A 13,779-nucleotide genomic window follows, 5' to 3' on the forward strand; every position below is an offset into this window, starting at 1 on the left:
CGTCCAAATATACCAAACAAATTTGCCACTTCAACCCTGCCAGGACTGTGTCCATTACTCGTTGAAACGTGGCTGGTGCGGAGCAGAGGCCAAATGGCATCACCTTGAACTCATAAAGGCCGTCCGGTGTGATGAATGCGGTCTTCTCGCGATCTCTTTCGTCGACCTCAATTTGCCAATATCCGCTCTTTAGGTCCATCGATGAGAAGTACCTTACATTGCAGAGTCGGTCGAGAGTGTCGTCGATGCGGGGAAGCGGGTAGACATCCTTCTTCTTATGCTATTCAAGCGGCGGTAATCAACGCAGAAGCGAAGTGTGCTGTCTTTCTTCTTGACCAAAACGACTGGTGCCGCCCAGGGGCTGTTCGATGGCTGGATTACGTCATCACGCAGCATTTCCTCAACTTGATCGCGAATGGCCTGCCGTTCTCGCGGCGATACACGATAAGGGCTTTGGCGCAGAGGTCGGTCGTGTTCGTCCGTTATAATGCGGTGCTTGGCCAGTGGTGTTTGTCGTACCTTCGATGATGACGAGAAGCACTCCCTGTAGTTTCGAAGAAGACTGCGAATCTGGTTTTTCCTACTGTGGGTCAATACTGGATTGATGTTAAATGTGGGCTGACGGAATTGGTCCGGTGCGTCTTCGAGTGGTTGGTCGTGGAGGGCGAATACGTCTTTGAGGTCCGCTAATTCGTCGAGAAAAGCGATGGTCGTGCCCTTGTTTAGATGCCGGTATTCTTCCGTGAAGTTTGTTACCAGCACCTGAGCTTGTCCTTTCCGGAATTTCGCGATGCCTCTTGCGATGCCGATACCTCGTTCCAAGAGCAATTGGATATTTCCTTCGACGATGCCTTCAGCGGTTTCAATGTCTGTGCTACCTACGCTGACGGCGACGCTTGATCGGGGCGGCACGGTCAATTCTCCGTCGAGGACGTTTAGAGCGACGTGTTGAAAGCTAAACATTTCGACAGATTTGCCTGTCTGGTTGGGTTGATAACTAAATAAAACATGAAATTTCTCCAACCAACACTTTTATTTTATAAAACCCGACGTTTCGGAGCCGGCTCGGCTCCTTCTTCAGGGGTGCATGACGCGGGGCTGCGTGCAGCTATAAGTAAAGGAATGGTCGAGGGGGAGAAGAAGGTGGGGGGGGGAGATGTGTGTGAAAGGAATGAGAAGGAAGGAGGGGGGTTTAGACGAGTGAGGGTGCCGCAGGTGCAGGTGTGCTCGCTGGCGACTTTTTTCTTTTCTTCTGTGAAGTGGCCAGGGGGGAGCGAAGACCTTGCAAGTATACAGCAGGGAGGTTGCCTATTGTCCGGTTGATGTTATTTGTGGTAGACTGTATGTGCCATGACTCGAGGAGGCGTCTTTTGCGGTAATTGGTCTCGGTCTCCAAGATGAACGTTTCTTCGAAATTTATTCTGTGGTCGGAAACTTCTGAATGTTCAGCTACGGGGTTGCGTTCTCTTGAAAAATTTCGTACATCGTTCTTGTGTTGCCGAATTCTTTCTTTTAGGTTTTTTGTTTCGCCAATGTAGCTAGCATCACAGTCGGCGCAGGGAATTTTGTAGACAATGCCTTGGGCTCTTTCTCTTGGTGGTCGATCTTTGGGGAAGGGTAGCAGGCTCCCCAAAGTGTTTGAAGGCTTGTGCGCCACTCGAATTCCCTCTTTTCTTAGAATACGGGAGATGGTTTCGCTGGCGCCTCGGACATAGGGGACAGTGACGTACTTTTGTGATGTAGTTGTTTGCTGCTGGTTATTTTCTTCCCGGGGCCTTTCGTTGCGTTTTTGGCGGCTAATGATTTTCCGGATAAATTTTTTTGGGTAGCCGTTCATGGTTAGTTCCTTGAATATTAAGCGTTTTTCGTTTGCTTTGTCGGGCTCTGTGGTGCAATGTGTTTCCACTCTTTGTAATAAGGTCTTCACAACTGACGCTTTATGGCTTGTCGGGTGGTTCGAAGTGAAATGCAGATATCGCCCTGTGTGGGTGGGTTTTCGGTATACGGAGAATCGCAGGCGGTTGTCTTTTCGGGTCGCCAGAACGTCCAAAAACGGCAGGGCGCCTCGCTTCTCCATTTCTAGGGTGAACTGAATCTCCGGTTGTATGGAATTTAGATGAGAAAGGAAATTTTGGACTTCAGATTTCTTAATAATTGAGAAACAGTCATCGACATATCTCAGAAAAATTTTTGGCGGTGGGCGGAAAGAGTTGAGAGCTCGTTCTTCGATGTGCTGCATAGTTATATTCGCCATAGCGACAGAGATGGAGGCACCCATTGGTGTTCCCTTAACTTGTTTGTAGAATTCTCCTCGGCATCAGAAGTATGTGTTTGATAAGCATAGTTCCAGAAGGCGGCATATCTCGTCTACACTGAGTGGGGTTCGTGCGCTGAGTGTATCGTCGCGTTGTAGGGCTTCTCGAGTGGCGGCCAACGCGAGATTTACAGGGACATTTGTGAAAAGGGACACCACGTCAAAGGAAACAAGGCACTCGTCGGCCTCAAGGCTCACCTGGGATACGAGTTCGATGAAATGCCCGGCCTGTCGGACATGGGTCGCGGTTTTTCCCGTGATTGGTGTTATGAGCTTGTGCAGGTATTCCGACAACGCACGGAGGGGGGAGAAACGGAAGTCGACAATTGGGCGTAGAGGAGTCCCAGGTTTATGGACTTTGGGCAGACCGTAGAAGGCTGGGGCTGATCCGTTGGTGCACGATAACTGCAAGTAGAGGTTTCGGTGGTTTGGGAGGTTTTTGAAAACTTCTTTTAATACCTTGTTCAATTTTGCCTGGGTACTTGTTGTGGGGTCCTTCTTCAATTTTTCGTATTCTTGATTGTTGAGTAGAGAAGAAATTTTCTCGTCATAGTCCTGTCTGTCCAGAACGACTGTTGTGTTGCCTTTGTCCGCTGGGAGGATTACGATGGTCGTGTCTCTCTGGAGGTCGTTGAGCGCCTGCCGTTCATCCCGTGGTAGATTCTCTTCATTTCGGCGTGAATGCAGACCTTTCAGTACTCCGACTGTTTTGAGCCTGACTTCTTCTCGAGGACCTGTTTTCAGCTGTTGGAGGCCGTCTTCAAGAGCAGATACAATTTTCGGGAGAGGAGGTCCGTGAGCCTGAATATTGAATTTGTGTCCCTTGGCCAGAATTGAAGTTTCGGCGGGTGTTAGATTTCTGGAAGACAGGTTCGTGACCACGTTTGAATGGTCAGTAGGGGCGTTGTCAGGTCGAGGTTGTAATTCTGCCAGCTTCTTCATTTGCTTGGTGCGGTGTTTGTTGGCTTCGGAAGCTGCTGTCTCCTGGGCGAAGGCCTCAATGGGTGTTAGAAGCTTGGGCATCCTGTGCTCGAGCTGTCGACGAGCAAAAAAGGCGTCGGTTTCTTTTTTCTTAATCACTGTGCGGCACTCCCGTATCCGAGCAGTTACTAGGTGCTGTTCTGCCTTGTCGATGATGTTTCGTCCTTCCGGTGTGGAGACCGGGCGTCGGAGACGTAGGCAGTGCGGTACGACCTTGGTATCCTTGCACTTCTGGTTGAACTCCAGGTGTGTTTGGTACACCGAGATACTCTTCATAGTCTTGACGTACTTCTTTGCAAGCTGCATAGCTTGCAGCCCGAAGTCTGCGCGGATAGATTGAAAGCTAAACATTTCGACAGATTTGCCTGTCTGGTTGGGTTGATAACTAAATAAAACTTGAAATTTCTCCAACCAACACTTTTATTTTATAAAACCCGACGTTTCGGAGCCGGCTCGGCTCCTTCTTCAGGGGTGCATGACGCGGGGCTGCGTGCAGCTATAAGTAAAGGAATGGTCGAGGGGGAGAAGAAGGGGGGGGGGGAGATGTGTGTGAAAGGAATGAGAAGGAAGGAGGGGGGTTTAGACGAGTGAGGGTGCCGCAGGTGCAGGTGTGCTCGCTGGCGACTTTTTTCTTTTCTTCTGTGAAGTGGCCAGGAGGGAAATGAAGAGAATCTACCACGGGATGAACGGCAGGCGCTCAACGACCTCCAGAGAGACACGACCATCGTAATCCTCCCAGCGGACAAAGGCAACACAACAGTCGTTCTGGACAGACAGGACTATGACGAGAAAATTTCTTCTCTACTCAACAATCAAGAATACGAAAAATTGAAGAAGGACCCCACAACAAGTACCCAGGCAAAATTGAACAAGGTATTAAAAGAAGTTTTCAAAAACCTCCCAAACCACCGAAACCTCTACCTGCAGTTATCGTGCACCAACGGATCAGCCCCAGCCTTCTACGGTCTGCCCAAAGTCCATAAACCTGGGACTCCTCTACGCCCAATTGTCGACTTCCGTTTCTCCCCCCTCCGTGCGTTGTCGGAATACCTGCACAAGCTCATAACACCAATCACGGGAAAAAACGCGACCCACGTCCGACACGCCGGGCATTTCATCGAACTCGTATCCCATGTGAGCCTTGAGGCCGACGAGTGCCTTGTTTCCTTTGACGTGATGTCCCTTTTCACAAATGTCCCTGTAAATCTCGCGTTGGCCGCCACTCGAGAAGCCCTACAACGCGACGATACACTCAGCGCACGAACCCCACTCAGTGTAGACGAGATATGCTACCTTCTGGAACTATGCTTATCAAACACATACTTCTCATGCCGAGGAGAATTCTACAAACAAGTTAAGGGAACACCAATGGGTGCCTCCATCTCTGTCGCTATGGCGAATATAACTATGCAGCACATCGAAGAACGAGCTCTCAACTCTTTCCGCCCACCGCCAAAAATTTTTCTGAGATATGTCGATGGCTGCTTCTCAATTATTAAGAAATCTGAAGTCCAAAATTTCCTTCCTCATCTAAATTCCATACAACCGGAGATTCAGTTCAACCTAGAAATGGAGAAGCGAGGCGCCCTGCCGTTTTTGGACGTTCTGGCGACCCGAAAAGACAACCGCCTGCGATTCTCCGTATACCGAAAACCCACCCACACAGGGCGATATCTGCATTTCACTTCGAACCACCCGACAAGCCATAAAGCGTCAGTTGTGAAGACCTTATTACAAAGAGTGGAAACACATTGCACCACAGAGCCCGACAAAGCAAACGAAAAACGCTTAATATTCAAGGAACTAACCATGAACGGCTACCCAAAAAAATTTATCCGGAAAATCATTCGCCGCCAAAAACGCAACGACAGGCCCCGGGAAGAAAATAACCAGCAGCAAACAACTACATCACAAAAGTACGTCACTGTCCCCTATGTCCGAGGCGCCAGCGAAACCATCGCCCGTATTCTAAGAAAAGAGGGAATTCGAGTGGCGCACAAGCCTTCAAACACTTTGGGGAGCCTGCTACCCTTCCCCAAAGATCGACCACCAAGAGAAAGAGCCCAAGGCATTGTCTACAAAATTCCCTGCGCCGACTGTGATGCCAGCTACATTGGCGAAACAAAAAACCTAAAAGAAAGAATTCGGCAACACAAGAACGATGTACGAAATTTTTCAAGAGAACGCAACCCCGTAGCTGAACATTCAGAAGATTCCGACCACAGAATAAATTTCGAAGAAACGTTCATCTTGGAGACCGAGACCAATTACCGCAAAAGACGCCTCCTCGAGTCATGGCACATACAGTCTACCACAAATAACATCAACCGGACAATAGGCAACCTCCCTGCTGTGTACTTGCAAGGTCTTCGCTCCCTCCTGGCCACTTCACAGAAGAAAAGAAAAAAGTCGCCAGCGAGCACACCTGCACCTGCGGCACCCTCATTCGTCTAAACCCCCCTCCTTCCTTCTCATTCCTTTCACACACATATCCCCCCCCACCTTCTTCTCCCCCTCGACCATTCCTTTACTTATAGCTGCACGCAGCCCCGCGTCATGCACCCCTGAAGAAGGAGCCGAGCCGGCTCTGAAACGTCGGGTTTTATAAAATAAAAGTGTTGGTTGGAGAAATTTCAAGTTTTATTTAGTTATCAACCCAACCAGACAGGCAAATCTGTCGAAATGTTTAGCTTTCAATCTATCCGCGCAGACTTCGGGCTGCAAGCTATGCAGCTTGCAAAGAAGTACGTCAAGACTATGAAGAGTATCTCGGTGTACCAAACACACCTGGAGTTCAACCAGAAGTGCAAGGATACCAAGGTCGTACCGCACTGCCTACGTCTCCGACGCCCGGTCTCCACACCGGAAGGACGAAACATCATCGACAAGGCAGAACATCACCTAGTAACTGCTCGGATACGGGAGTGCCGCACAGTGATCAAGAAAAAAGAAACCGACGCCTTTTTTGCTCGTCGACAGCTCGAGCACAGGATGCCCAAGCTTCTAACACCCATTGAGGCCTTCGCCCAGGAGACAGCAGCTTCCGAAGCCAACAAACACCGCACCAAGCAAATGAAGAAGCTGGCAGAATTACAACCTCGACCTGACAACGCCCCTACTGACCATTCAAACGTGGTCACGAACCTGTCTTCCAGAAATCTAACACTCGCCGAAACTTCAATTCTGGCCAAGGGACACAAATTCAATATTCAGGCTCACGGACCTCCTCTCCCGAAAATTGTATCTGCTCTTGAAGACGGCCTCCAACAGCTGAAAACAGGTCCTCGAGAAGAAGTCAGGCTCAAAACAGTCGGAGTACTGAAAGGTCTGCATTCACGCCGAAATGAAGAGAATCTACCACGGGATGAACGGCAGGCGCTCAACGACCTCCAGAGAGACACGACCATCGTAATCCTCCCAGCGGACAAAGGCAACACAACAGTCGTTCTGGACAGACAGGACTATGACGAGAAAATTTCTTCTCTACTCAACAATCAAGAATACGAAAAATTGAAGAAGGACCCCACAACAAGTACCCAGGCAAAATTGAACAAGGTATTAAAAGAAGTTTTCAAAAACCTCCCAAACCACCGAAACCTCTACCTGCAGTTATCGTGCACCAACGGATCAGCCCCAGCCTTCTACGGTCTGCCCAAAGTCCATAAACCTGGGACTCCTCTACGCCCAATTGTCGACTTCCGTTTCTCCCCTCTCCGTGCGTTGTCGGAATACCTGCACAAGCTCATAACAACAATCACGGGAAAAACCGCGACCCACGTCCGACACGCCGGGCATTTCATCGAACTCGTATCCCAGGTGAGCCTTGAGGCCGACGAGTGCCTTGTTTCCTTTGACGTGGTGTCCCTTTTCACAAATGTCCCTGTAAATCTCGCGTTGGCCGCCACTCGAGAAGCCCTACAACGCGACGATACACTCAGCGCACGAACCCCACTCAGTGTAGACGAGATATGCCGCCTTCTGGAACTATGCTTATCAAACACATACTTCTCATGCCGAGGAGAATTCTACAAACAAGTTAAGGGAACACCAATGGGTGCCTCCATCTCTGTCGCTATGGCGAATATAACTATGCAGCACATCGAAGAACGAGCTCTCAACTCTTTCCGCCCACCGCCAAAAATTTTTCTGAGATATGTCGATGACTGTTTCTCAATTATTAAGAAATCTGAAGTCCAATTTTCCTTTCTCATCTAAATTTCATACAACCGGAGATTCAGTTCACCCTAGAAATGGAGAAGCGAGGCGCCCTGCCGTTTATGGACGTTCTGGCGACCCGAAAAGACAACCGCCTGCGATTCTCCGTATACCGAAAACCCACCCACACAGGGCGATATCTGCATTTCACTTCGAACCACCCGACAAGCCATAAAGCGTCAGTTGTGAAGACCTTATTACAAAGAGTGGAAACACATTGCACCACAGAGCCCGACAAAGCAATCGAAAAACGCTTAATATTCAAGGAACTAACCATGAACGGCTACCCAAAAAAATTTATCCGGAAAATCATTCGCCGCCAAAAACGCAACGACAGGCCCCGGGAAGAAAATAACCAGCAGCAAACAACTACATCACAAAAGTACGTCACTGTCCCCTATGTCCGAGGCGCCAGCGAAACCATCGCCCGTATTCTAAGAAAAGAGGGAATTCGAGTGGCGCACAAGCCTTCAAACACTTTGGGGAGCCTGCTACCCTTCCCCAAAGATCGACCACCAAGAGAAAGAGCCCAAGGCATTGTCTACAAAATTCCCTGCGCCGACGGTGATGCTAGCTACATTGGCGAAACAAAAAACCTAAAAGAAAGAATTCGGCAACACAAGAACGATGTACGAAATTTTTCAAGAGAACGCAACCCCGTAGCTGAACATTCAGAAGATTCCGACCACAGAATAAATTTCGAAGAAACGTTCATCTTGGAGACCGAGACCAATTACCGCAAAAGACGCCTCCTCGAGTCATGGCACATACAGTCTACCACAAATAACATCAACCGGACAATAGGCAACCTCCCTGCTGTATACTTGCAAGGTCTTCGCTCCCTCCTGGCCACTTCACAGAAGAAAAGAAAAAAGTCGCCAGCGAGCACACCTGCACCTGCGGCACCCTCACTCGTCTAAACCCCCCTCCTTCCTTCTCATTCCTTTCACACACATCTCCCCTCCCCACCTTCTTCTCCCCCTCGACCATTCCTTTACTTATAGCTGCACGCAGCCCCGCGTCATGCACCCCTGAAGAAGGAGCCGAGCCGGCTCCGAAACGTCGGGTTTTATAAAATAAAAGTGTTGGTTGGAGAAATTTCAAGTTTTATTTAGAGCGACGTGTTGCGTCGAAGTCGTCGTAGCAGGTATGGCTTTGTCTGCAGAGAGCTTGATGAGCTTGAATCGGAGGTCGATGATAGCCCTATTTTCATTTAGGAAGTCCATGCCTAAAATCACGTCGCGGGAGCACTGCTGCAAGACCACAAAGCTGGTGGGGTAAGTACGCCCATTTACGGTTATTCTTGCAGTACACCGTCCCGATGGAGTAATCACGTTGCCACCTGCGGTGCGAATCAGCGGGCCATCCCAAGGGGTTGTAACTTTCCTGAGATGGGAGGCTAACGGTCCACTGATGACTGAATAGTCAGCTACGGTGTCTACAAGGGCAGTGACTCTGCGACCGTCGATATCAACTTCAAGGTCACTTGTTCGCGTTCTCGCATTGCACGTGGGCCTTAGTGTCCGATCTCGGCTCCGTCGTTTCTTCAGGTCATGGCCGGGGCATACTGTTGTTACTTCGCTGGGCGGCGGTGTCTGCTTGCAGTCTGCTCGTGTTGTCGTCGATGACGTCGTGTGGAGCGGCAGTGAAATGGCTGCGTCGTCGTTAGTGGTCGTCGGCGGCGGAGGATCTTCGTCTTTTCGCCGTTGAGCAACCTCACCTCCAAAGGTTGCTGCCTTTAGTTTCCCCTACGGGGGCTTGGGGACCTTCCGCGCACACTATCATCATAGTTACGTCCTGGCGACGCAAAGCGGGCCCTGTACGGCGATGGAGACCTGAATCGACGGCTTGGTGGCGTAATCTCACCGCTACGCAGGTAGTTGTCAATTTCTTGTGGTCGTTCACCTGGGCGTGGTCGTGGAGCGTCGACTGCAAATCCGCGGAGACCGATTCGTCGGTACGGGCAGTGGCGCAGAATGTGGCCGGCCTCACCGCAGTGGAAGCATAATGGCCGGTTTTTCGCTGTCCTCCATGCGTCGCACTTCCTGGGGCTTGTTGGTCGTTGGTAGGCTTGGCGGGCGGGAGCCAAGGGGCGGTTTTCAGGAACAGGCCGGTAGCGGCGAGGGCTCGGAAAATCATCACGTCGGGGCGGAGGGCGACGTAATGCACCAGCGTAGTTCATCGCTGTTGCCTCTTGTGCTGGAACAGTCGCAGCCGTCGCTATGATTTAATACGTAATATGATTTAATTACGCTCATGGGCCTCCACTGTATATGGCGCTCAAGAATGGCGGGTTACCATTGCGATAAAGATGCACGGCCTGCCAGAATTTATTTTCGGGAAAGCGTGGACAGATATTTGGCAATCCAGAAATCTACAGCAGAACCTCTCGAGTGGCACTCAAGGCTAGAGCCTTTGTTGTGTATGCGTGAATTTTAGCGTGCCATATGTAAATAGCGTCTGTAAATAGCATTTGAGTGATTTTTGTATATTTGGTTCTCGTGTCAAGACCAGGCAATAAAGAAAAAAAAAGCATCAGTGGTGCAATGGATCGACACTACTTACCTACCCACTAAGCGAATAAAACATCTCTTCGAATCCTGTAAGTGCAATTTTTTGTCCCATTTTTTTACATGATGCAATTTTTTTCTGATTTATTTTTAAATTGCAACGTTAAATTAGGCTACTAAGATCTCGCCTGGTCTGTGTTCCCCTTTCAGTCGCATTATGGGATGTTTTTAATTCTTAATAGCCGCAAAACCGGCCGTGAACAGAGCCATGAAGTGACAGCATGACAACGCTGACACTATTCATTTACCTTCACCGTAATCATTTCCTGCCTTTAGTGAGTGTATGTTACCTTTAGGTTGCGTTCAGAGACACCTCTCGGCAACAATCGCCGTTTAACCCGCGGTGAGGCAACCAGTGAGGAGAAAGAAGTTGCGGGACACCTACCGTTGAGGAGACGGAATTACGTAGCGGAGCACTTTTCTACTGCGTTCAAAACAACCTTTAACATAGTTATGACTTCTGATTATGGTCTGGTAACTAACAATAACACGTGCGTGTATCGGCATTTTTCAGACCATTCTGCCATGAAGTCCGGCAGCACTTACTACGGCAGCTACTGCTCTGTGTCGTTGTGCCAGAGCAACGCCAGAGCGCACAAGAAGCCAATAATTAGTTTCTACCACATACGATGGGACAGCAGGACAGTGAGGACTACAGTTCATTTCTCTTCGTGATAATTGGACTGCTAACGATGATTGACGGGTCACACAGTACTCATACTTGTGACAACGTGGTGCATAAAAGAGGGAAACGGGCTGCCGACACTGGAGAACCGTTCATTTTTCAATCTTTGTGCCAGCTGCAAAGCATAACTTGCACTTTTGAGCATGTTCACCTTCTTTGACGTTTTTTTTTCTGCAAGCATTATCGATGTGTTAACTTTTTTGTCTTATGTTCTCTTTTTTGTTATAACTATTCCGATCTGAATATGGATAAGGAACACAGTTGCCTTTCTATCGAGCCTTTCTCCGTCATGCTGGCTTTGGTTTGTGCCCAGATTTTGTGCTCATTTTTATCTTGCCCTGAAATAAAAAGATTCCTCGACACTCCGTCTGTTTAATAAATATTGCATGCTGAATGACTACTTGCTCCAAACAGAAGACAATTTCGCCAGACAAAAAGAACATTTATTGATTTATGAATCCACGCCTGCATAAGTACACGTTTCTGTACATTTTACACTGAAAATAATTTAGGGACGACTAAATTCGCAGAAGGGATTGAATAAGACATTCTACTCAACTCAGGCCACAGACAAACATGGGTAACGCGCGAGCAATTTGAAATTTGTGCCAGTGAACCGAAACAGGAAGTCAGTGATGGTTGCTTGGGTGCGCTAAAATCCACTGGGCGGAGCGAAAACAATTTAAAATTTGCGCCAGTGAGGCCGGAACCGAAAGCATCCGAAAGTCGCCAGTTGTTCTCGCCCACCGGTAGGTGCGCTAGAGCCGATAGGGCTGCTGGGGTATATGAGAGTGTCCTATTTTATTTATTATTTCTCTATGTTATCATCACTGATTTTGATTATTTAAAAACGGATGGAGCTAGCCGGACAGAACCAAGTGCGAGTAAGAGACGAAACTACTTCTGCTTTGCGACATATAAAACAATACGAAGGGCACTCTCTAATGCAAAATGGCATTACGAGTGGAGCGCTACGAGGCAAATTGTTTTGCAAAAAACTAAGATTTGTCTTTTCAACAGAGTAGCGATACATGGAACGCAAATGGTTTTAAATATAGGTTACGAAATAATATTTCTTTTGATCGTGTGGACAGGTCGTTTGGCGGAAAATGTTTCACTGCTGCCGTGCCCCAGTAATGAGTAAAAGATGGCGGAAAACGAACGCCGGCATGGGGCGCCCACAACAGCTAATCGTGACATAATTCGTTGTTGCCAAGACAGATGGCGCCTATGCGTTCGCGCTGATAAAGAGCCGCTGTACCTCCCATCGCTTACGTCAAGGACCGGTAAAGAGAGGACATGGTGATAGAACAGACGAGGTGTATGAATGTGAGGCTGAGCTCGGGAGAATATTTTGGAAGGTCTTGGATGTGCGATCACATGGCACAAATATGACCTAGGGGATACGTCAGTTTTGAGTATAATAGAGGTGGTTTTTGTAGTTTTCATTTTACTGGAAGGAGTGAAAGAATAGCTGCAACGTATCTCCGAAATTCAGTGCGTGGGAAGGAAGAAAGCAGGTGCTTTGCCGTCGGAGTGCGGAGCTGGATGAGTGGAAGTATCTAGCCGTCTTGGAGCATAACGCACAGCATCACGCATGCTTTCATCACAATCACAATCCTTTATTCAGCATCACAATCGTTCCCATCAGTCCGTAGCGCTTTCGTTTGATAATTTCAAAAGTGACGCAGTACATAATATAGAAATGCGCGCTCTCTCCCGGCGGGTACAAAATATAGGGAGTAGAGGTAACTGGGAGGCCCTTTTTGAAAGGCTGGACCCTGAGATTCAGCGGAACACCGTCAACCTGGCGGATGAGGTTGCCATGGGCCAAGGCCTAAGAGCTGCTTCCATACCGCGCCGTCCGGCCGCACGGTGTCGTTGACGTGGCAGTTGCGCTGACACTCGCACTCCTCCACCGTGGCGATCCGCTGTTCGGCCTCGGCTAGCCTCTGCGTGAGTTTGCTGACGTATCCCTCGAGGCGGGCCACGGCCTCCTGGAGCTCCTGGAACTGACCGCAGGTGGGTCACTGGGCGTCCAGCTGCGGACACTGCAGAAGCACGCCCTGCGGCTGCGCCACGATACGAACGTCCTGCAGCTCGCCGCGGAAGTGGAAATGGCGCGCATTGCGCTGGCCCAACCACAGCTGCCAGGACGGGTACAGCTTCTCGCTCTCCAGATCTTCCCGCGTACGGGGCGGCTGGCGCAGCAGGCGCGAGTACAGCCTGCTGCAGTCCACGTACAGCTGCACGTTGGGTCCGCTGATGGCGAGCGCCACACGATGCCAGGCGCCGTCGGCGAGCCGGTAGGGGAACGTCTCCACCAGCTGGCGGCCTCCGCGGCCTACGTAGTGGAGGAGAACCTCGTCGCGGCGTCCGCTGCTCTGGAGCTCCAGGACGCCCGCAGAGGAGCCTCCTGCCGACAGCGAGAGCAGGGCGCCTACGTTGCGCGGCTCCTGGCGCACGGAGGCCATGAGCGTGACGTCGCCGGGCGAGAGGAGCAGCCTGGCGGTGTGCCTGGCCACCTGGGCGGGCAGCGCCACGTGCCGGGCGCGCGCGGCTGTCAGCCGCACGGCGGGGCTCCAGCGGTGCATGCCCCGGGCTGGCTCGAGGCCCGCGTAGCTGCCGTTGCCCAGCGCCTCGATCAGGTCCAGCTCCGGGCGCAGAGCAGCCGCCGCCGCCGCCGCGGCAGCGCGCGGCGGCGACCGGTGTTGCAACAGCGGCAGACACAGCAGCAGGAAGAAGAGCGGCGGCAGCGTCCGAGGCAGCAGCCAGGGTCGTCGCATATCCTCGTCCTAGCTGCTGCACTTCGGCGCTTCGTCCGGCGGCCGCGGCACCCACAACATTCTTTCGCGGTGGGCGAGGCACTTCTGCGGGGCGGTCCGACCGGGCCGCATGCCGGCTCCCGACTGGGGGGAGCAGCGAGGAGAGCACCACCGCCGCCAGGCGTCGCCGCCGCAGCCTCCTCCGCCAATCAGGTTGAGCAGCAGCAGATCGGCGAACAGCAGCGTTAG

The 13,779-nt window shown here is 50.6% G+C and overlaps 1 protein-coding gene across 1 annotated transcript; it reads right to left on the reverse strand.

The window, feature by feature from the left end:
* Positions 1-12,792: 12,792 nt before the first annotated feature.
* LOC146186694 (protein kinase C-binding protein NELL1-like) lies at positions 12,793-13,551 on the reverse strand. Its single transcript, XM_084608088.1, has one exon. The coding sequence runs from the start codon at positions 13,549-13,551 to the stop codon at positions 12,793-12,795; it is 759 nt and encodes a 252-aa protein (XP_084464214.1).
* Positions 13,552-13,779: the final 228 nt, after the last annotated feature.

This window comes from Amblyomma maculatum, chromosome 6, assembly GCF_055883805.1.
Source record: "Amblyomma maculatum isolate TAMU_Amacu chromosome 6, ASM5588380v1, whole genome shotgun sequence".
NCBI classification, from domain to species: domain Eukaryota; kingdom Metazoa; phylum Arthropoda; class Arachnida; order Ixodida; family Ixodidae; genus Amblyomma; species Amblyomma maculatum.

Bases quoted from the DNA above. Each gene is read 5' to 3' on its own strand.
- LOC146186694 (XM_084608088.1), bottom strand. From the start codon at position 13,551: ATGCGACGACCCTGGCTGCTGCCTCGGACGCTGCCGCCGCTCTTCTTC.